The sequence below is a fragment of the Oncorhynchus mykiss genome, chromosome 7 (genome assembly GCF_057628025.1).
Source record: "Oncorhynchus mykiss isolate SJ-2025 chromosome 7, ASM5762802v1, whole genome shotgun sequence".
Taxonomy (NCBI): domain Eukaryota; kingdom Metazoa; phylum Chordata; class Actinopteri; order Salmoniformes; family Salmonidae; genus Oncorhynchus; species Oncorhynchus mykiss.
The window spans coordinates 17,520,258-17,545,206 of NC_143028.1; the positions used below are offsets into that span (position 1 = coordinate 17,520,258).

Genomic DNA, 24,949 nt, shown 5'->3' on the forward strand with positions numbered 1-24,949 from the left:
TTCACCAATAAATCACAAAGACGTGGCGCATACGCAGTGTGTTATACAAAATGGAAGGCAAGTTTGAATGTACTGTATTGCATTTTTAATATTGCTTAAAAAGAAAACGTGGAAGAGATACTGTACGCAAATTGAAAAGAGACGTTTTGATGACAGATCTATTCTTTACATTTACAACATCAGTTTGTTTTTCCCCTCATCCACAAACGTAACTATTCATTTTCAACTTCTATAGAACTGGGGGCATGATCTAATTAGGCGTTGTGAACTTTGCCGTTACTCAGACAACCTGTAAGTCCTCTGATGTTTTACTGGTATAGTGCACAATGACCAAAACCACTTCAATCAAAAAAGAGCCCATTGATTTTGGCAGGTTTGGTAGATTGGGCACAGGGATGCAGGCATCACCCTTAAACAAAAGGCAGGGTCTTTCTTGTGCCATATCCGTGGTTGAAAGCATCAATTCATGACTGATCGACAAATACTATTAAGTAGTTATATAGGATGCAAGGTTATTTCTAGATCAGTCAGTCAGTCTGCAGTTGCCAACTGCAGCGTAGTCGATCTCAAACACGACCCCCCCCCCCCCCCCCCCCGTCTCTGCTCTACTGCAGATCCAAATGGCGCCTCCAGTCGAACACGTTAGCTAGGCCCCTGCTCCTCTTCCTGCTTCAGTCTCTTCCTCAGATGCTCACCAATAGCTGCCAGAGGGTTAGTCTTGCTGTGTGCCAGGTTCTTCACAGCTTCACTAAACCGACTGGTCTCACTCTCCCTGAGATCAAAACAAAACACGTAGGTCGTATGGTAATAACAAAATATAAAATAAAGAGACATAATAATGGTAAAAGTAAACAGCAGACGAGCAGTTTATTATCTTGGTTGCGCTGATAATCAGTAGGACAACGTTTACATTTAAGCTTTAAGTCATTTTCTCATGGAGAAAAACAAGTTAGACATGTGATCATCAGTGGTGGTTTGGCCATGGTCGGGTAAAGGTCAATGTGAGGTCTTACAGGAGTTTGCGTTTTTGTGCTGGCTTCATCAGGCTGAAGTCTGTTGGTTCCGGCTTCTTCTTCACTGGCCTGAGAGGGAAAGACAAAATGACAAAGATGGTCAAAAAGTGATTGATTTCATATGGAATGATTATGGTTAAAAAATGTGAAAATATACACTACTCAACAAAAAAAAAGGGAACACTAAAATAACACATCCTAGATCTGAATGAATGAAATATTCTTATTAAATACTTTTTTCTTTACATAGCTGAATGTGCTGACAACAAAAATCACACAAAAACGATCAATGGAAATCAAATTTATCAACCCATGGAGGTCTGGATTTGGAGTCACACTCATAATTAAAGTGGAAAACCACACTACAGGCTGATCCAACTTTGATGTAATGTCCTTAAAACAAGTCAAAATGAGGCTCAGTAGTGTGTGTGGCTTCCACGTGCCTGTATGACCTCCCTACAACGCCTGGGCATGCTCCTGATGAGGTGGCGGATGGTCTCCTGGGGGATCTCCTCCCAGACCTGGACTAAAGCATCCGCCAACTCCTGGACAGTCTGTGGTGCAACGTGGCGTTGGTGGATGGAGCGAGACATGATGTCCCAGATGTGCTCAATTGGATTCAGGTCTGGGGAACGGGCGGGCCAGTCCATAGCATCAATGCCTTCCTCTTGCAGGAACTGCTGACACACTCCAGCCACATGAGGTCTAGCATTGTCTTGCATTAGGAGGAACCCAGGGCCAACCGCACCAGCATATGGTCTCACAAGGGGTCTGAGGATCTCATCTCGGTACCTAATGGCAGTCAGGCTACCTCTGGCGAGCACATGGCGGCCCCCCAAAGAAATGCCACCCCACACCATGACTGTCCCACCGCCAAACCGGTCATGCTGGAGGATGTTGCAGGGAGCAGAACGTTCTCCACGGCGTCTCCAGACTGTCACGTCTGTCACATGTGCTCAGTGTGAACCTGCTTTCATCTGTGAAGAGCACAGGGCGCCAGTGGCGAATTTGCCAATCTTGGTGTTCTCTGGCAAATGCCAAACGTCCTGCACGGTGTTGGGCTGTAAGCACAACCCTCACCTGTGGATGTCGGGCCCTCATACCACCCTCATGGAGTCTGTTTCTGACCTTTTGAGCAGACACATGCACATTTGTGGCTTGCTGGAGGTCATTTTGCAGGGCTCTGGCAGTGCTCCTCCTCCTCCTCCTTGCACAAAGGCAGAGGTAGCGGTCCTGCTGGTGGGTTGTTGCCCTCCTACGGCCTCCTCCACGTCTCCTGATGTACTGGCCTGTTTCCTGGTAGCGCCTCCATGCTCTGGACACTACGCTGACAGATATCGCAAACCTTCTTGCCACAGCACGCATTGATGTGCCATCCTGGATGAGCTGCACTACCTGAGCCACTTGTGTGGGTTGTAGACTCAGTCTCATGCTACCACTAGAGTGAAAGCACCACCAGCATTCAAAAGTGACCAAAACATCAGCCAGGAAGCATAGGAACTGAGAAGTTGTCTGTAGTCCCCACCTGCAGAACCACTCCTTTATTGGGTGTCTTGCTAATTGCCTATAATTTCCACCTGTTGTCTATTCCATTTGCACAACAGCATGTGAAATTTATTGTCAATCAGTGTTGCTTCCTAAGTGGACAGTTTGATTTCACAGAAGTGTGATTGACTTGGAGTTACATTGTGTTGTTTAAGTGTTCCCTTTATTTTTTTGAGCAGTGTATATATATATATATATATTTTTTTTTAAACGGTAGTTAGGACCACAATGTGCTATCCATGTGCGATGGTTCCAGGCAGTGCCATAGTTAGGACTTTCCTGTATGTGTTTAGTTATTTAGGACTGGGGCCAGACAGACGAGTACTTAATTTACTAATAACAGACAGAGGTGGAGGCAGGCCAACTGAGCTGATCCATTCTGGCCTTGTCCAACAATTAACCATGCCAAGTTGTGATGTACAGAAAAACCTTGTTTCTTTGGCAAAATGGATGTTGAGTTTACCAAACACATCAGCAAAGACATAACAAGGGCACGACGGGACAAAACATATGCTCTTGCGAGTTGTGACACGTTTGACAGACAAGAGTGAAAAAGGGGTAGACACGGACTTGCTTGCGAATTAAAACAATTTCAATCCAAATAAATATGTTTTTCAGCAAAAGAGGTCATGGGAACTGCAGCTAGGTTGGAGGCAGTGGGGAAGCCAAAGGTCAAAGTTGAAAACAGCCTTGTGGAGCTACAGTAAACACACAGTCTAGTCTAAAAAGGTCCAACCAGCACAGAACAGCTACAAGAGTTCAACGCGGGAATTAATCAAATATTATCATCATAAATATCAACTCTTCTCATAATAACACAGATGGAACACAACTGAGAACTTGATATCGTTGGCAACTGAAGAGAGAATGTGTTGGCTGAAGAGCTAGTTAGTCAATATGGCCCACGGGCCGTACCCCTTTTTGTAGGCCTGCGGAACAATAAAACTTTTTTTTTTTAAACTCACTCAGTGGCGATATCAACTTATTGTTGAGAGTTAGAATAGAACACACAAGGTGCAATTTCAAAAGTTGGTTGTGCATCAGTCACTCAACTAGCCCATGTCAGCCCCCCAAAAATGTGATTGGTCAATTAGTCTAGTGGCCAGCTATTTAAACTTGTAGTAAGCATGGTCGAAATACCGACCGGGTTGGGATCCATTCATAATCAGTTATGATATTAAAAACGGCAAACATTTGCATCCAACCCATGACAAAATGTGTAGAATTGCAGGAAACTTTTTTTTCCTCTTCGCCGTCACGAGGGAGGCCGCTAAAAAGTTTTGCTCACAAGTGAGGTAAATAATTCAAATACTGATCTATATTGTATGCTAGGAATTTTTTTTTGAAATTATATTAATTTATACTAATGCAATTGCACAGAGAAATAGATTTTGTCTAACAAATAATACCCCAGGACCAGTGGAAGAAAATAGCCCATAACATCAAAGATCCACCAGCATATTATACAGTTGGAATGGGGCTCTTTTCTGCTCATGCGTTCTCATTTCAAACCCACCCCTCGTGTGCGTGGCCAAAGAGCTTGATTGTCATGTCATCTGACCAATTCACTGGTTCCAATCCAAGCGCCAATGCTGTTTAGCAAACTCTAGGTGTTTACTTTTGCTGGATGACATGAAAGTATAGCTCTTGGGCCACACACACCCGTGGTAGGTTTGGCTTCGAAATGAGAATGCATGAGAAAGCACTCACAAACTTCTACAGATGCACAATCGAGAGCATCCTGTCGGGCTGTATCACCGCCTGGTACGGCAATGGCTCCGCCCACAACCGTAAGGCTCTCCAGAGGGTAGTGAGGTCTGCACAACGCATCACCGGGGGCAAACTACCTGCCCTCCAGGACACCTACACCACCTGATGTCACAGGAAGGCCATTAAGATCATCAAGGACAACAACCACCCGAGCCACTGCCTGTTCACCCCGCTATCATCCAGAAGGCGAGGTCAGTACAGGTGCATCAAAGCAGGGACCGAGACTGAAAAAACAGCTTCTATCTCAAGGCCATCAGACTGTTAAACAGCCACCACTAACATTGAGTGGCTGCTGCCAACACACTGACTATATCACTAGCCACTTTAAACAATGCTACTTAATATTATGTTTACATACCCTACATTACTCATCTATCTATCTCTATATCTATATCTATATCTATATATATATATACACACACTGTACTCTATATCATCTACTGCATCTTTATGTAATACATGTATCACTATGCCACTTTGTTAACATACCCTACATTACTCATCTCATATGTATATATTGTACTCGATACCATCTACTGCATCTTGCCTATGCCGTTCTGTACCATCACTCATTCATATATCTTTATGTACATATTCTTTATCCCTTTACACTTGTGTGTATAAGGTAGTAGTTTTGGAATTGTTAGTTAGATTACTTGTTGGTTATTACTGCATTGTTGGAACTAGAAGCACAAGCATTTCGCTACACTCGCATTAACATCTGCTAACCATGTGTATGCGACAAATACATTTGATCTGAAAATAATCCCATACCTACTGTAAAATATGGTGGTGGATCTTTGATGTTATGGGGCTATTTTGCTTCCACTGGCCAGCTGCGTCATGCCCTTTACCCAGTACCAGGACATTTTTAACCAAAAACCTGGTTGCCTCTGCCATGAGCTTGAAAATTGGCCGCAAGTGGATCTTCCAGCAAGACAATAACCAAGCATATGTCAAAATCCACAAAGAAATGAGTAATTGACCACAAAATCAACATTTTGGAAAGGCCATCTCAGTCTCCAGACTTGACACCCACTGAAATCTTGTGGTTTGAATTGAAGAGGGCAGTCCATAAGGATATCTGCCACGTGTGCTCCCTCTCTGGTCTCTACGACACCAGGCCGCTCGTTATGGCGCACACCTGTCACCATAGTTACACCTCCTTGATCACCTGCCCTATAAACTCAGCAAAAAACATAAGTCCTCTCACTGTCATCTGCACTTATTTTCAGCAAACTTAACATGTGTAAATATTTGTATGAAAATAACAAGATTCAACAACAGACAAACTGAACAAGTTCCACAGACATGTGACTAACAGAAATTGAATAATGTGTCTCTGACCAAAGGGAGGGTCAAAATCAAAAGTAACAGTCAGTATCTGGTGTGGCCACCAGCTGCAATAAGTACTGCAGTGCATCTCCTCCTCATGGACTGCATCAGATTTTCCAGTTCTTGCTGTGAGATGTTGTCCCACTCTTCCACCAAGGCACCTGCAAGTTCCCGGACATTTCTGGGGGGAATGGCCCTATCCCTCTCCCTCCGACCCAACAGGTCCCAGACGTGCTCAATGGGATTGAGATCCGGTCACTTTGCTTTCCATGGCAGAACACTGACATTCCTGTCTTGCAGGAAATCAAGCACAGAACGAACAGTATGGCTGGTGGCATTGTCATGCTGGAGGGTTATGTCAGGATGAGCAGTAAGGGTACCACATTAGGGAGGAGGATGTCTTCCCTGTAATGCACAGCGTTGAGATTGCCTGCAATGACAACAAGCTCAGTCCGATGATGCGACCGATGATGCTATGACACACCGCCCCAGACCATGACGGACCCTTCACCTCCAAATCGATCCCGCTCCAGAGTACAGGCCTCGGTGTAACACTCATTCCTTCGACGATAAACGCAAATCCGACCATCGCCATTGGTGAGACAAAACCACGACTCGTCAAAGGGCACTTTTTGCCAGTCCTGTCCGGTCCAGCGACGGTGGGTTTGTGCCCATTGGCTACGTTGTTGCCGGTGATGTCTGGTGAGGGCCTGCCTTACAACAGGCCTACAAACCCTCAGTCCAGCCTCTCTCAGCATGTTGCGGACAGTCTGAGCACTGATGGAGGGATTGTGCGTTCCAGGTGTAACTCGGGCAGTTGTTGTTGCCATCCTGTACCTGTCCTGCAGGTGTGATGTTCAGATGTACCGATCCTGTGCAGGTGTTGTTCCATGTGGTCTGCCACTGCGAGGACCATCGGCTGTCCGTCCTGTCTCCCTGTAGCACTGTCTTAGGCATCTCACAGCACGGACATTGCAATTTATTACCCTGGCCACATCTGCAGTCCTCATGTCTCCTTGCAGCATGCCTAAGGCTTCCCTTCAACTGACGACCAAAGTCAGCCTGGAGGCGCCTGGCCCGGCCCGCCACTAGAGCGTGACGAGCCAGGTAAAGCCCCCCTCCCCGGCCAAACCATCCCCCAGACTACGCTGGGCCAATTGTGCGCCACCCCATGGGACTCCTGGTCACGGCTGGTTGTGACACAGCCTGGGATCAAACCGGAGTCTGTAATGAAACCTCAAGCAATGCGATGCAGTGCCTTAGACCTTTGCACCACTCGGGAGGCACCTTACTTGTTAAACAAAATCCCTTTCTCTGAGCAATTGTATTCATATATAAAAAATGTGAATACATCTAATTATGTATTTTATACAGTCATTTTTGCTCATCTTTATCAAGGGTGTCAATAATTTTAGACCCCACTACACACACATTGTTCCTAACAAATATTCTACCTACCACATACAGGGCAAGAGGGTCTAAGTTGTCATAGGTAGGCCAGCATGTAATATAGGCGCCGTCTGCACTCTTACAATGGTTGAGTTGTATAAGGAACCACACAACCCCCATCTTCTTCTAGAGGTGTCTGTCAGTGTCAAGAAGAACAACCTTCCTCTGGGGGTGAAAGTTCAGGTACCCTTATTACGGTCATAAGCCCGTCTTGTTCACACTTTTAGTCACTGTTGACATCTCTGGCCTTTGGCTTATGTTATGATCCCTGTTTCACACTTCAAACACGTCCATATGTCAGCCCGACAGAACAGTATTAAGCCTTACGTGACTTCCTTGTATGAATATACAACGGGCATGTCAAAAACGGGTTCAAAAGCAATTCGCCACATCCATCTCCTGGTCTTCATCAAAAGACTGCCTTTCACCAGCAAATAACCTTTCTCCAAGACTTGTTCTCGATCTTCTCTATAGCGCCTGCTACTTTGGACTCCTGGGAAAATTAACTTGTGAGAAGGGAGCTAACCTCGCCACTGCTTAGCAACCATGTCTCCATGGACTCTGATGGAAGGCTTTGCAAGAGCCACGAGGCTAATTGCATGTATTGGAACAGTCTAAAGGGCCCTTTTATACAACCTATATGGTGCATAGCTTTTTTTTTGTTTTGAGTCTGATAGTTACAATTAGGAGGTAGGCCTGTGTGTGCTCCGCTGAGCCCCCATCTTGTTTTACTTTATCTTTAAGCTGAAGAGAGAGGGAGAGGGACACAGATAGAAACAGACAGGAAGGAGCGAGAGAGAAAGAAAGAGAAATAAAAAAAGAGAGCGAGAGAGAGAAAGGGAAAGAGAGAGAGCTGTAGCACATTAAAAAAACAAAAGCAAGGCATTGGCTCCAAGGCATTAAGTCATACAGACATTTATGACTGATTGAAAAACTGCCCATTACAATAAACAAGCTCCACTGAGGCTTTCCCGAGCTGAATTTGACTGCAATAAATAACCCTGGAAGCATCCAGAAACCAAAGAGGAATGGTATAATGCACAATTGAAATGTCCTCAGAACGAGATCAGACTTCATTCACTTGCAGGATCGCCGTTGGGAGGCGACTTCTTCCCCTCTTATTTAGTGCATTTTACGGCATAATCTCACCACTGGTGTATTCATTAGTCGAATTCCATTGCAAAACGTTTGGTGTGTTTAGCGTTTACTCTAGGAACCAAAGGGAATGAAACGGGGAGGGACCTACCTGCATTTGTCTAATAGAAAGGTTTTGCGAAAGACCAAAACGTTTTGCGAAAGACCAACATTTTTGCAATGGAATCCGGCTAATGAATACACCCCAGTCCTCTTCCTTCTTCCTCTGTTTTGAACGGAAGTCAATTGCTCCCTTATTATCTTGCAACCCTGCCACATCCGTCCTCTATGCCTCAAAACGACTTACTAAAGCCTGGCTAACTGTGCTGAAGGCCATACTGTAGAGGTAGGGGAGTATTGTGTGCTGTGGCACTCTGGTTCTGTCATAATGTACTGTGTGGAAAATATATGGGAATGTCCATCCAGGTCAGTCCTGTAACATGGCTCATTAAACCCAGTGACAGCGTCCTGAAGCACTGCTGCTGGGCTGGCCCCTGCTACCAGGGGCCCCTGAGACCAACCAAACACTGGAACATTATGAGCTCATGTATTCCTGTGACAAAAATGCTAAGAAAGACCTAAAACAGAGGATTGAAATTCACTTGGATAAACTCAACTTGACAAAAAGGCAGACAAAGGGTTGGACAGGGCGAGGAGATGACAGAGTGACAAAAACGGAACCTATGACATGACGGTAAAGAAAATTATGACCCATTTCATGGATGAAACGAGGCCTGCCAGACAAACCAACAGCTGTAAGATCAGTCAGTGGGTGTGAGGAGAAAGAGGATGGTGTGAAATCATAGCATTGTTGGGGTGTTCCCCAGGGATGTGTACTTACACACGGTTCTTTCGGGAGGCCTTTCTGGAGGTCTTGGTGGTGGAGGGGATGAGCTGGCAGAGTTCTGGCAGGGCGTCTGCCAGCGGCCTCATGTCACCCACAACGGGCATGGCTGCCCTCTTAGCCTGGGCCACTTGTTGCTCCTTGGCCAGCTTGATGGAGCTGATCTCTAAATATCACACAAAAAAAGCATTTAAATCAAATCAAACTTTAATTGCCACATGCGCCAAATACAACAAGTGTAGACCTTACCGTGAAATGCTTACTTACAAGCCCTTAACCAAGAGTGCAGTTCAAGAATAGTTAACAAAATATTTACTAAAGCAAAAATCTACTAATGTAAAAAAGTTATAAAAAATTATAAAAAGTAACACAATAATGAGGCTATAAACAGTGGGTACCTGTACCGAGTCAGTGTGCGGTGGTACAGGTTAGTTAAGGTCTTTTGTACATGTAGGTAGGGGTGAAGTGACTATGCATAGATAATAAACCGTGAGTAGCAGCAGTGTGTAAAAGAAATAGGGGGGGGGTCAATGTAATAGTCCAGTGGCAATTGGTGTGTTTGGACCATGCTAGTTCGTTGGCGATGTGGACACCAAGGAACTTGAAACTCTCGAAACGCTCCACTACAGCCCCGTTGATGTTAATGGGGGCCAGTTGGGCCCACTTTTTCCTGTAGTCCACGATCAGCTCCTTTGTCTTGCTCACATTGAGGGAGAGGTTGTTGTCCTGGCACCACTCTGCTAGTTCTCTGACCTCCTCCCTATAGCCCGTTTCATCGTCATCTGTTGGGGCAGCAGCCATAACCAGCTTTACAAAGCACTTCATGGCTACCGACGTGAGTGGTATGGGGCGGTAATCATTTAGACAGGTTACCTTCGCCTCTTTGGGGACTAGGACAATGGTGGTCTGCTTGAAACACGTAGGTATTACAGACTCAGTCAGGAAGAGGTTGAAAATGTCAGTGAAGACACATGCCAGTTAGTCCCCGCATGCTTTGAGTACACATCCTGGTAATCCATCTGAATCCTGACCTGGTTAAAGGCTTTGCTCACATCGGCTACCGAGAGCGTTGTCACACAGTCATCCAGAACAGCTGGTGCTCTCGTGCATGCTTCAGTGTTGCATGTCGCAAAGCGAGCATAAAAGGCATTTAGCTCATCTCGCGTCACTGGGCAGCTTGCGCCTGGGTTTCCCTTTGTAGTCCATAATAGTTTTCAAGCACTGCCACATCCGACGAGCATCAGAGCCGGTGTAGTAGGATTCAATCTTAATCCTGTATTGACACTTTTCTTGTTTGATGGTTCAGGAAGGTTACAATGTTTCCATCATGGCACAAGCAGCAGAGACTTACTGTATGTCAAAGATGTGTCTCCACAACAAATCAGTAGCCTTACCAAGATTACCTATAACCCTTTGTAGAGTGGCATTTATACACTACATGACCAAAAGTATGTGGACACCTACTCGTCAAACATCTCATTCCAAAATCATGGGTATTTAATATGGGGTTGGTCCCTCATTGCTGCTATAAACAGCCTCCACTCTTCTGGGAAGGCTTTCCACTAGATGTTGGAACATTGCTGTGGGGACCATTTATCACAAGAGCATTAGAGAGGTCGGGCCCTGAGGTTGGACAATTAGGCCTGGCTCGCAGTCAGAGTTAGCATTCTCCTGGCATCTGCCAAACCTAGATTCGTCCGTCGGACTGGCAGATTGTGAAGCGTAATTCATCACTCAAGAGAACGCGTTTCTACTGCTCCAGAGTCCAATGGTAGCGAGCACTACACCACTTCAGGCGACGCTTGGCATTGCTCAGGCTTGTATGCGGCTGCTCGGATGGAAACCCAGTTCATGAACCTCCCGATGAAAAGTTATTGTGCGGATCTCGCTTCTAGAGGCAGTTTGGAACTTGTTAAGATGTTTCCACTTCACAAGAACAGCATTTACAGTTGACAGTTCTAGCAGGGCAGAAATTTAGATGAACTGACTTGTTGGAAAGGTGGCATCCTATGACGGTGCCAAGTTGAAAGTCACTGAGCTCTTCAGTAAGGCCATTCTACTGCCAATGTTTGTCTATGGAGATTGCATGGCTGTGTGCTCGATTTTATACACCGGTCATCAACAGGTTTGGCTGAAATAGCCGAATCCACTCATTTGAAGGGGTGTCCACATACACTATATACAAAAGTATGAGGACAATATTTCTCTTGAGATTGAAAACATATGGTTAAAAGCATTGTGGTTTGGGCCTTTTGGCTTTCATCAGAGTGGTGTTGATCCCATCCATTTCAGCCATGAGTTATGATGACTATGAGCCGTACGGTTTCTTATGTGCAGACTTGCCCATGTAATTGACTGTGACCATATCAGCGGCAAAACACTAAATCCGACATCACCACAGACTTGAACAAATACTGTGATCAGAGCAAGGGAGGAATATTCAAACCAGATGTCATCGGTACAGACGTACAGCTCGTGAACAGGTGAAAATTGAGGCGCATTAAACTTTATGGCTTTTAAGTATCAATTCTGACTTTGGTGGACACGACCAGATCGTAGACAGGACGTGTCGAAGGTATTAAAATGTCTGCTGAAAAATGATTCGCCGCTCATGTCATTTAGGCTAATCCTTAGGCTATTTCCAGATTGTGTAGAACTGTAGCTAGATACTTGATTGAATTGCCACCTCCGTCTCTTATTTAGGCTAAATGAAGGAACACACGGGGCATTAAGTCACCTCTGTGGAATATACAGTCGGAATAATAATCCTTATTCATCAACACATATTTTGCACATCCTCATCAGTACAGATCCAGAGGACCCCCATGCTGCAGATACACACCGCCCTGCCTCTTCCTGGAATACAGTTGGTCTACGTCAGAAAAGCAATTATCCGATTTCTTTCTTTCTCCTTGTTAATTTCCGAAAACTGCAGAGGTCTGACGCTCGCAGCCTGTCTCTAATTTCAGACGGAGTCAAAAGGACCATTAGAGCCTAATGATATGCACAGAGGAGACATCTTGTGTTACACAGAGAATTGATTGGATCAGCAGATTGGGTTACTAAGTGATCACAATTCTAGAAAAGTAGGTGGTGGTGTTAAAAGCCCAATCTGGGATCTGGGAATCTGTTCAATGGTCATTTCAGAGGGCTGCTGATTTGCTGGCTAACAAATGCCAGACTGTAGCTTTAAAAAGGGGTTGTAAATACATCGACACAGCTAGCTCTGTCGCGGGCTGGCGCAGCGCAGAGACCTCAGGTTCTCAGGAGAGATCAGTGGGGATGGAGCTCCTCATCGCACCGACCTAATGCTGTTATGTCCTGAAGGCATCTATCTCTTGCCTTTCAAACATCTGATTTTTGAACACAAAAAGGCTTAATCCTACATTTGATCAATTCAAACTCTTTTGGGAGAGAGCCCCAATGTCAGGATTAACGAGTGTCGAAAGACAAAAACGTGAAGGTTGAAACTGTCAAAGACTCCAGCCACCCAAGTCACAGAGTGTTCTCCACAGCAAGCGGAACCGATGCACCATGTCTGGAACAAAAAGTACCCTGAACAGAGTCTAACCCCCCCCCCCCCAAGCTATAAGACGGCTAAATCGTTAGTTAAATAGTTAACCAGTTGCTACCCGGAACATTGACCCTTTTTGCATAAACTTCTTGACTCAGCACATAAGCTGCTGTTGCTGTTTATTATCTATCCTGTTACCTAGTCACTTTCTCCCTACCTATATGCACATATCTACCTCAATGACCTCGTACCCCTGCACATTGACTCTGTACTGGTACCCTGTGTATACAGCCATGTTATTGTTACTCATTGTGTATTTATTCTTTGAGTTATTATTTTTCTATTTTTTCCTTGTGCTATTTTATTTAAATTTCTTATGCTATTTCTATTTTGCATTGTTGGGAAGGGCCCATAAGTAGGCATTTCACTGTTAGTCTACACCCGTTGTTTACGAAGCATGTGACAAATAACATTTGATCTGTTACGGAGTCCCCTGCCTGTGAGTCTTATCACTAAATGAAGCTCACTCCACCCAGGCCCTAAACAGTGCCAGAGATCAAGGGGTCATGAACTGGCTCCCCAATCTCCTATTGACCTTTGTGACCAGGCCACTGGTTGCTAGCGTCTGGTGGTTGCTAGGGAACCAGACACAGTCCTCTTGCCTGCTCAGAGCCTACTCAGTCTCTCTTCAAGTGAACATGTGTGATGGTGTGTGGGCAGAAGTGAGTACCACTATTCGGCCCATATTATTATTGCTCTTGTATCTTCTTAACCATTCATTATCATGATATGTCTATTATAGACAGTATATTCATTCATCATCTCTCTTTGCACAGAACCACATTAGTCACATACGTTCCTGCCAATAAAGTTCCCGATTGTGTGTAACTCTTTGAGGGTGCCTTACTCCTGCTGACAAGGAAAAGGTGTCAGTGGGTCACAGACCAGTCAAATAGGAGAAACAGTACGAGTCAGATCTATGTTACGTTATGATAATACTCACTGTTAAGCCACCTGTCTCGCCTCTCCTTCATCTTCTCTTTCTTCGTCTGCTGCTTCTTCTCCTCCGGGGCTGTGAACAGATAGACTGAGTGAGTGAGTGAGCATCCACAATGTTACACTGATACTTCACACATTCAGTAGAGAAAACTTACCCATGAGGGTACCCACAATGTATGTGAAGAGGTCATCAACAACAATAGAAAATATCATTCAACGCCAATTCAATTCACCAACATTCAAATCAATTCACCAACATTCAAATCAATTCACCAACATTCAAAGCAATTCATCAACGATAAAGGAAGAGTGGCGACTTTTTTAAATGCTTTGGAAATTGAAATGTGCCAGGTCTTTTTCCACAAGATGAATGGAACCAGTAAAAATGTTCCCATTACAAAATAAATAATTCACAGTTGAATAGAATTATAATAACAGATTTGAGTTTGGGGCATAAAAATGGACATTTCCCAGCGAGAGCTTGATTGGACAGGAAAAAGAAAAGCCCGTAAAACTTTAAGCCCAATGGGAGAAAGTAATCACAGTTTTGTTGTGATATGGCTAGATCAGGACATGTGGCACGTCTTTCCTGGTTCAAAGGCATGGAGAACGGGGAGAGATACCGTCGGAGGGAGGGGGGGTTGAGAACAGAAAACACTACCTACTATATCTATCTATTTCCCCCTCTTTAGAAAAACATCCTGGGATGGAATGTTTTCAGTAATTGGGACAAGCAAGTTGAGGGCCCCCTGTGCTTAGGGTAGCCCCAGTGGTGTGTGAGCATTTGTTCCCATCTCTGCCCTTCCTGACAAAGAAAGCGCTATCACTGACACTGGGCGATAAGAGCAGAGGTTATCACACAGACAGTTGCTTCCTGTAGCGCAATGACAAAGAACAGATGCTGGGCAGTACGCATATGGTCACTGTCAACCATATCACTGGAGTGTCTAGTGGAAAACGTACACATTTGAGAGAGAGTTGGTAAAGAAAAGCAAATCACTAATTTAAAACTACAGTACAGCGGTTGAATTGTTTTGAACACAAAACATGACCTTGATATCTGACAGGGCAGGTGACAGTATTTTGTGGTGTGCTTTAAATTATTATTTTTTAAATCCATCCCTGTGATTTCACGCTCTGTTGACGAAAGAGAGAGAAACAGGATCGATGCGCTGCTCCATGACTTTGGGAAAATTAAGTGTCCGAGTTGCAGCCTGGCCCTATACAGTTGAAGTCGGAAGTTCACATACCCTTAGGTTGGAGTCATTAAAACTCGTTTTTCAACCACTCCACAAATATCGTGTTAACAAACTATAGTTGTGCCAAGTTGAATAGAACATCTGCTTTGTGCATGACACAAATAATTTTTCCAACAATTGTTTACAGACAGATTATTTCACTTAAATCACAATTCAAGTGGGTCAGAACTTTACATACACTAAGTTGACTGTGCCTTTAAAAAGCATGGAAAATTCCAGACAATGATGTCATGGCTTTAGAAGCTTCTGATAGGCTAATTGACATAATTTGAGTCAATTGGAGGTGTACCTGTGGATGTATTTCAAGGCCTACCTTCAAACTCAGTGCCTCTTTGCTTGACATCGTAGGAAAATCTAAAGAAATCAGCCAAGACCCCAGAAAAAAATTGTGCACATCTACAAGTCTGGTTCATCATTGGGAGCAATTTACAAACGCCTGAAGGTACCACGTTCATCTGTACAAACAATAGTACGCAAATATAAACACCATGGGACCACGCAGCCGTCATACCACTCAGGAAGGAGACGCGTTCTGTCTCCTAGAGATGAACGTGATTTGGTGCGAAATGTGCAAATCAATCCCAGAACAACAGCAAAGGACCTTGTGAAGATGCTGGAGGAAACAGGTACAAAAGTATCTATAGCCACAGTTAAACAAGTCCTATATCGATATAACCTGAAAGGCCGCTCAGCAAGGAAGAAGCCACTGCTCCAAAACCACCACAAAAAAGCCAGACTACGGTTTGCAACTGCACATGGGGACAAAGATCATACCTTTTGGAGAAATGTCCTCTGGTCTGATGAAACAAAAATAGAACTGTTTGGCCATAATTACCATAGTTATGTTTGGAGGAAAAAGGGGGAGGCTTGCAAGCCGAAGAACACTATCCCAACCGTGAAGCACAGGGGTGGCAGCATCATGTTGTGGGGGTGCTTTGCTGTAGGAGGGACTGGTGCACTTCACAAAATAGATGGCATCTTGACGAAAGGAAAATTAAGTGGATATATTGAAGCAACATCTCAAGACATCAGTCAGGAAGTTAAAGCTTGGTCACAAATGGGTCTTCCAAATGGACAATGACCACAAGCATACTTCCAAAGTTGCGGCAAAATTACTTAAGGAAAACAAAATCAAGGTATAGGAGTGGCCATCACAAAGCGCTGACCTCAATCCTATAGAAAATCTGTGGGCAGAACTGAAAAAGTGTGTGTGAGCAAGGAGGCCTAGAAACCTGACTCAGTTACACCAGCTCTGTCAGGAGGAATGGGCCAAAATTCACCCAACTTATTGTGGGAAGCTTGTGGAAGGCTACCCGAAACATTTGACCCAAGTTAAAGAATTTAAAGGCAATGCTACCAAACACTAATTGAGTGTATGTAAACTTCTGACCCACTGGGGATGTGATGAAATAAATAAAAGATGTAAAAAAAAGAATTGTCTCTACTATTATTCTGACATTTCACATTCTTAAAATAAGGGAATTTGTACTAGGATTAAATATCAGGAAATGTGAAAAACTGAGTTTAAATGTATTTGGCTAAGGTGTATGTAAACTTCCGACTTCAACTGTATATATCTAATAGAGCCTACTGATGGAATTGGCTTTGTAATTAGCAACGCCGCAGTCCTTGACTGACATGTCCGAGAGATCGGCAAAGTGGAACTCAATGGGACCCAAATGCTACACGCCGCAACATCTCTAGTAGAGACCTTTCTTACTCTCATGTTCCTTATGTCAACACACAGTGCCACAATGCATCATCTCCGAAAAGGCGACATTGTACCCTGGGATCTAATTTTTAAAAGAGGTTCGTACAGCACTATTTTGTGGTTGCCTATTCAGCGACAATATGTTATTCCTGTCAAACTGAACAAAGGAGATCTGTTTCGTTTTGATAGATGTTGTTTTATTTGACAATGACAATAACCACGACGATGGATCAATAACTAGGTCTATTCATCCAGACCTTTTCAGATGAATCACGTCGTCATCATTACCATGACATTGTAGATGTCGTATCTATCATTTGTGTTCAATTAGAAACGTCCAATCATTGAATGGCAGCTTGAGGTTACAGCATTGTGCAGAGACAGAGAGCCCGGAGATGTTGTTTAATGGGGCACCACTCCCTTCACCTCCCCAATCAATAGCATCTCATTTAATGACGCAGATGAGCTTCTGTTAAATGTTGGATATAGCCTACGGACAGGTGGTACGAGGCAGTGACATGGGTTGCACCCCGCCTCTGTTTTTGTAAAACGCTGAGGGATGGGCCTGGAGAAATGTGACCACTCTCAAATTCATAGACGGAGCTAGGGATGAAAGGCCTGACCATCCATGATCATTTTTCTTGGTTTGTTTTAACCATGTTTTCAGGCAATCCAGTGTTTGTTTATATTTGCACTCTTTACAAACATTGGAGTAAACAAGCTTCTATTTTTGGGGGTATGATCGTTGAACCAAGCTCACGAGGCATGCATAAGTTATATTCTTCAACGGGGTATGTCATTAATTATATCAAGTCCAAAAATGGAAGTAGCAATTAAGGATTCTAGCTTTAAGGTACTTCCAGTTGAAACGTAAGCTTTGAAAACACAGTCCTCACGTTGCATTTCGAAAAACAGATATTTGGTACAACAGAAAGACATTAAAAACACATGGGAATGTGCTGCAATTGGCCATTGGGGTCCTAATCACTGTACTGGGTTGAGTGTAGTTACTATGTTACTGGCCATGACCCCACTCTCACATTATATCCAATTCACACGTGTATAACACACTTCTACATGTGTGAAATAGGACATATAAGAACCCACCTAATAACTATTAAATAATCTGTACTGTGCCAGTCCATCTCTGAATCTAGCTGCCTTGTAGAATGTATTTCAATAGGTACTTTAATGTGTTAGAAATGGATTTGACTTATCAACAAAAGTGAGGAGGAAAGGCAGGAAATAACTATTTCCAATCATGTTATGACAATACAATACACAGTGCCCACGCTGTTGAGGCAAATCAATTCTTCAGCCTACATTTGTTGGGGAATGACTCTCCACTAACGATAGCAGGAAGGGAAAAAAACTAAAGGAGAGGAGTGGGCAGCGCGGTTGGCAGGGGGAGCTGGCAAGGATGTCCGGGTTGTGTGGTCGTAGCTAATATCATTCTTCGGCAATGAAACTGTCAGTGTGGGACAGCGGGAGTAAGTCACAAGTGAGAGAATTCATAGTGTTTGTTTGTTTGTCATTCCCCTGCCTCCTCCTCACCTATCCACTGCTATTAAAAACATCCTACAGCTTCTCTCCTTATGCAAACATCCATTATGGTATGGGACCAGGGTTGGGGTCAATTTCATTTCTAGTGAATTTAGAAAGTAAAGCAAATTCAGATGACAATTGTTTGTTCATTGAAACGCACTGGGAAAAATTTGAATTGTGGTTTCAGCATACTTCCCGAATTGAAATGGACCCCAACACTGGTATGGACTGTCCCAATAATACCGTTCACAATAGTATTCAACATTGAAATTATGCCAAGTGGAATGATTCACTTTGACAAATAAATCTACATTGAGGTAATGTCCTCCATAACTGAGTTATGCTCTAGCTAACATGGTTAAAAGTGCTCATGCTGGGTGAGTGTGCTGCTGCATTGGCCTGCTTTCCACTCTGTCCTGCTGTCCTCCTGCTGCCCTAGCCACAAGGTTGAAAGTAGAGGTAGACCGATTATGATTTTTCAACACCGATACCGATTATTGGAGGACCAAAAAAGCCGATACCGATTAATTGGATGATTTTTAAAAATGTATTTGTAATAATGACAATTACAACAATACTGAATGAACACTTATTCTAACTTAATATAATACATCAATAAAATCAATTTAGCCTCAAATAAATAATGGAACATTTATTTATTTTTAAAATCGGCCCATTTGCCGATATTTTTTTTTTTTAAAGAAGTGTTTTTTAAATATACCTTTAACTGGGCAAGTCAGTTAAGAACACATTCTTATTTTCAATGACGGCCTAGGAACGGTGGGTTAACTGCCTCGTTCAGGGACAGAAAGACAGATTTTCACCTTGTCAGCTCGGGGGATCCAATCTTGCAACCTTTCAGTAACTAGTCCAACTCAACAACGACCTGCCTCTCTCCCGTTGCACTCCACAAGGAGACTGCCTGTTATGCAAATGCAGTAAGCCAAGGTAAGTTGCTAGCTAGCATTAAACTTATCTTATAAAAAACAATCAATCATAATCACTAGTTAACTAACTACACATGGTTGATGATATTACTAGATATTATCTAGCGTGTGCTGTGTTGTATATAATCTGACTGAGCATACAAGTATCTGACTGAGCGGTGGTAGGCAGAAGCAGGCGCGTAAACATTCATTCAAACAGCACTTTTGTACGTTTTGCCAGCAGCTCTTCGTTGTGCGTCAAGCATTGCGCTGTTTATGACTTCAAACCTATTAACTCCCGAGATGAGGCTGGTGTAACCCGAAGTGAAATGGCTGGCTAGTTAGCGCGCGCTAATAGCGTTTCAAACTTCACTCACTCTAAGCCTTGGAGTGGTTATTTCCCTTGCTCTGCATGGGTAACGCTGCTTCGATGTGGTGGCTGTTGTCATTGTGTTGCTGGTTCGAGCCCAGGGAGGAGCGAGGAGAGGGACGGAAGCTATACTGTTACACTGGCAATACTAAAGTGCCTATAAGAACATCCAATAGTCAAAGGTTAATGAAATGCAAATGGTATAGAGGGAAATAGTCCTATAATAACTATATTAATATTAATATTAATAACTATATTGAAGACTCACGTTAAAAGGAACCACCAGCTTTCATATGTTCTCATGTTCTGAGCAAGGAACTGAAACGTTAGCACATATTGCACTTTTACGTTCTTCTCCAAACACTTGTTTTTGCATTATTTAAACCAAATGAAAAGTGTTTCATTATCTACTTGAGGCTAAATTGATTTTATTGATGTATTATAGTAAGTTAAAATAAGTGTTAATTCAGTATTGTTGTAATTGCCATTATTACAAATACACATTTTTAAAAATCGTCCGATTAATGGGTATCGGCTTTTTTGGTCCTCCAATAATTGGTATCGGCATTGAAAAATCATAATCGGTCGACCTCTAATTTATACCATAGTATACTATAGTATTTTTTCATGTGGGTAACTCTACCTAGCAAAATAGTTTTCATAAATTGATACTTTCGAGTCAAAGTATCAATACAATATCATCCAAAATAATATACACATGCGATGTAACTGTATCGATTTTCCCCCCCACCACTACTACGAAAGACACAGTGTGACACTGACTCCAACTAACCTCATATACTGTATATATGCCATTTAGCAGATGTTACTATCCAGTGACTTACAGTCAGGTTTGCATATATTTTCCATATGGGAACCAACGATAATTGGTGGTCCAAGCGCCATGCTCTACCAACTGGGCCACACCCAACCACAACCTAGATCTACTGAAGTTACTGACTCCCTTCTCGCTGACAGGATGACCTCACCAATTCCCAGCCACCCACACTGCTGTTGCTGCCATGGCGATTGATGAGTCAGGACAAGACCCAGCCCCCACATCACAAATCAGGGTCATTCTTAACCCCCGGGGTATACCACTGCAACTAATAAATCCTTGCCGAAAATCTCTAACCTTATATCGGAAACTGCTTCAATATCACAGAGTTTATCTCAAGCCAAAACATGGTGGCGTAAAAATTAACTATCAAACCAAGCGAAAGTATTTTCATCGCTCTCTTTTCATTTCTACGTGCATCTTCAGCCCAGGCTCAGATACAACTCTTCCAGCAGCAACACACACACCAACTTTCATCACAGGCCAGTTCCTTCCTGCCTGGTCCAATCTTTAATCTGCCACCGCAGTGTCGACAACAAATGTGTTGTCCTGCTGTAACAGCAGAGGTACAGGGGCCAGATAGGCATCGCTACTACTGCTGCATCCCCGTCCCTGACAGCCCTGAACTGCTGATGGGTGAAGCCCGACCCGACATGGGGCCGTTTGTGGTGGGGTAATCAGCCTTACTTACCACCTCCCTGGTCCTCCCTGTACCCCCAGAGAGGATTGGGTTCTCAGCACACAGTGAAATAGATAGCACCGATGAGATCGCAAGAAAGGCATTTCACTGTACTAGTGCACGTGACAAAAACGTGAAACTTGATTAGGCTTTATTATGAGTGATTGGGAGAATTCCACATTTCCTTTCCTGCTTGGGTTTGCCCCCCCGCTTAGCCTCTCCGCTTTCCACCTTTTCTCTGGCTTAATTGACAGGCAGCTCTCTGTTAGGTGGAGGAGAGGAGGGGTAGTGCCTTTGGGGCGCTGACAACAAGATAAAGAGGTGGTTTCACCGGGTCCCGGCTCAGATACTGGTATCCCCTATTAAAAGTGCAAAGAGGGCTCTTTGTCAAAACAGAGGTGGTCACTGAATGATCAACTGCCGCAGTCATCACTTTTAACATCACGCCGTGGTATGGCAGCAAGGAGGCCTGCTCTTTGAAACAGAGATGGTTCTGTTCAAGACGCACGTAGCACAGAATACATGGAAGTGAACAGGGCTCTACAGTGCGACTGTTTTACTTGCATATGAGCCTAAATATTTTGCTGTGCGACCTGGCGTCCTGGCAGATTCATGCTTGCACCATTACTACAAAGAAAACAGCTTGTTGCCTTAAATATTTAGAATTGTGCTCCTAAATTGTTTAACTTAGGTGTACACCTGCTCCTTGTAAAAAAATATTTTTTGAAATGTCAGCGTAGAGCCCTGGTGAAGACTATGAACTAAAGCAATTGAATAGGCCTAAAAGAAAATCAGAGACTGAAAGTCAGGATGGGAAATGTAAAAAAAAAATAATAATCATCTAACCTTTATTTAACTAGGCAAAAGGCACGCACAAACATGCACACACAAAGTGCCAACAAATATGCCAAGCACCAACAGTAAGTGTGCATAATAATACTAATTAAATCAAATCGAATTAAAAGTGGCAGATAAGAGTTTATATCTGCTCGGATACAAGCCCCCAGGGGGACCTACAACAGGCAACGGATGAAAAGACATGACACACACACACACACAGCATTTGCTTGCTTCTTTCTGCTCCGACAGAGAGAACAGAGTATTTTATAATTAACAGCATAGCAAAGTAGAGTGGCTAGCTGGACAGATGCCCAAACAGAAACCAGAGGGGCTTTAATCCCTGTGGGCAGAGAGACACCGCTGAGGACAGGGTGATCGCGAAGAAGAACCAAAATAAATGTAATATTAATGTAGTAGAGTCAGTGAAAGTGAATTTGGGATCCTTCAGGTGAAAAACCCCTATTAACACGACAACGTGACAGCGTTTAGCTGAAGTGATAAGCTGTAGGCTAAAATAATTGCTCTCTATAACGCCGGCTCCCTTCCGTTCCCTCATTGTTAATGTGTAGAAGGAGGCAGTGCTTTAATCACAGCAGCTTTCACAGCTAGAAGAGCCTACAGTTCTCAATGTCTGTCTGCTTAGATGAGAAAAAAATCTAATTCATACCATTTCCGGGGACAGGAATGAAAAGCAGCATTCTTAATAAACCCTTACTTATATCGCCTCAATTTTATTTTCCCACTAATGTAGTGTCAAATTAGATTTTGCTCTCCAGAACCTACCAACCATTTCACAAAGAGGCCAATATACAGACACTGTTTTGGGAAAACAAGAGCACGCTGACAAACATTTCACCATGGCAACAGATGGAATACTGCATCTCATTGCCCTGTCCTTTTTTTTTTATTTTTTATTATCTCATACACTTGTCATCAGCCAGGAAATCACTTGCTTTAATTAGTTAGCCTAATCAATAGACATAGCTAAATATACCCGTCGTTATTAGATCACACACATCCAACGTATTAACACACCCTGTTAGTTTTGACGCAAGAAAAGGCTGAAGACTGAGTACTCGGTAGCAGTGTGTGTGCGTCTGCAAGCGAGTAAGAGAGCAAGAAGAGGAAAGAAACAGCAGAATGCAGAAACGGAAGCTATTTAAATCCTTGCTCACTAGCTACAGGGAACAGCCAGGCACCATCTCCAGAGATCGAGCCAGCCAGCCAGGGACCGGGCACCCCTGAACACCCCTCCCACCATGCACTACAGACAAAAGCCTAAACAAGCAAGAGACAACAAGACATTGGAACAACCTTGATGAGAAAGACAGACAGTAAAAGTAACACTCAACGCAGCTCTCTGACAGTCTTTCTGACAAAGAGTCAGGGCAGACTACTACACGCTGTGTGTCGACATAATCACTGCTACACTGTAATACACAAGGGACAGGAACACCTGATGCTTTCCCATGGGGCCGCAGCGAGGTACCCAACCAAGAGAACTACACCCTGCAGCACCAGCCTCCTCGGTGTCCGTCAGTGGTGCCACGACTCATCTAGTCAGGGAGGAACACTGATGCAGGGGAGCTAGGCGACTGAACAGAACCTTGATTTCGTGCATTAACTATTTATGCTGCAGAGCGGCTATAAATAGAACCAGTCCTCTGTTGTCTAACAAGGAAGACGGGCTTCTTGCTGCAGCTCTGCCACTGCAGCTGGAGTAGCTGCTCTGACTGACTTACATTGGGCTTGAGCTTATTCAAAAGAGCCTAGGTCTCAAGAGGAAAGAGGTTGGCGGGCGCATCGTTTCTTATCTATAGGTTAACATCCTACTTACTTTTCTTCATTACAAATGTTATACCAATGCTAAGCAATATACTGCATAGACTGAGCTGTTGCCATCGCTAAGCAATGTACTGCATAGACTGAGCTGTTGCCATCGCTAATGTACTGCATAGACTGAGCTGTTGCCATCGTCACATCACAAGTCACTTGCCGTCGAGTGATCCCTTTGTATTTTCTGCCCTCTTGTGGTAGAAGAGAATAACATATTGTGTTCAGAAAAATACTATGTGCCTGGTTGATGTTGCTGGAAATAAACAATGTCTCCTGGACGTTTGGGGGAGATAAAACGTCATGAAAATGAAATGCATGTACTTGAAGGTAGAATACGGTTCGTTATTGAGACACACAGACAAGTACTCTCGTGCAGATTTCCACTGATTAAATAGCTAAATATTTGGTTTGACAATCAGTGTCTTTACCTTTCTGTGCAGGTGTAACAATGTCATTGGATGGTTCTTCAAACTTCAGAGTTTGCACGAGGGCTTCAGGGCTGATTTGTGTGCCAGCAAAGATTCCACTTGGAAAGGAACTCAGTGGGGTCTGTTGGAAGATAACATCCACATTGACACCCAACATAAATATATTGGAGGGAAAAAAACCACACTTCAAAGTAATTTCTCTATAGTCAGCTAGGTTGATCCCATGAACATGTACGTATACATTATGATCCTAGCTATCTGACAACTAGCTAGCTAGTGAAATAGATAACTGTTAGCTAGCTAACGTTAACTGTTCTAACAATAGTTTCAGCTACAACGTTAGCTAAACCATCTAGAAGAGACGCAGTTGGCAAGCGAACGTTAAATTATGTGTTGATAAAATACCTTCGCGTTTTCATCCTTCTTTATCTGCAACTGTGCATTGTTTGTTTTGTTTACATCGAAGATGAATGAACCACTTGGAATCGGTGCCTTTTCTAAATCTGTGGATCTTGCGCCACCGGACGGAGGACTGTCAAGTTTAACCGCAGCCTGATGAAGCTTTTCACGGACCCGCTTTATCTTTCCAACCATACTGCCTTTTAGTTACTGAGTTCAATAAAGATACGATCTGTCTCCGAAGCCACATTCATGCTCGAGCTAGCTAACAACGTGGAAAATCTTTTGACAACAAAATGTGCGTCTCTATGATATGTGACCGGGGGAAACAATTACGTGCAAACTATATTTCCGCCTCTTCCTCACAAAGTCCCGCAGTGACTGATGGAGTGGGCAAAAAAAATAGGCCTACAAGAAAACAAAATGGGTGAAGTAAATCACGACCGTGTATCTAAATTATTAAGATGATAAAATGTCATATGTATGTCATCTTTGTATATATACATCCATAATCG

The 24,949-nt window shown here is 43.5% G+C and overlaps 1 protein-coding gene across 2 annotated transcripts; it reads right to left on the minus strand.

The window, feature by feature from the left end:
* Window positions 1–68: 68 nt before the first annotated feature.
* On the minus strand, window positions 69–24,820 carry slx9 (SLX9 ribosome biogenesis factor). Of its 2 annotated transcripts, none has more exons than XM_021608852.3 (6): window positions 24,441–24,820; window positions 24,036–24,156; window positions 13,608–13,676; window positions 9,088–9,256; window positions 1,014–1,082; window positions 69–772 (listed from the first exon to the last, which is right to left on the minus strand). In XM_021608852.3, the coding sequence occupies exons 1-6, from the start codon at window positions 24,627–24,629 to the stop codon at window positions 643–645; spliced, it is 747 nt and encodes a 248-aa protein (XP_021464527.1). In that variant the 5' UTR covers window positions 24,630–24,820; the 3' UTR covers window positions 69–642. The 2 variants fall into 2 exon arrangements, with proteins under 2 accessions (XP_021464527.1, XP_021464526.1); XM_021608851.3 differs by having other exon boundaries at window positions 13,608–13,691; window positions 24,441–24,767.
* Between the last annotated feature and the right edge of the window lie 129 nt (window positions 24,821–24,949).

Coding starts and splice junctions, on each gene's coding strand:
- slx9 (XM_021608851.3), bottom strand. CDS start 24,629: ATGGTTGGAAAGATAAAGCGGGTCCGTGAAAAGCTTCATCAGGCTGCG. Junction 9,257..13,607: donor GCGAGACAGGTGGCTTAACA/GTGAGTATTATC, acceptor TGTGATATTTAG/AGATCAGCTCCATCAAGCTG. Junction 773..1,013: donor GCACAAAAACGCAAACTCCT/GTAAGACCTCAC, acceptor TTTTGATCTCAG/GGAGAGTGAGACCAGTCGGT.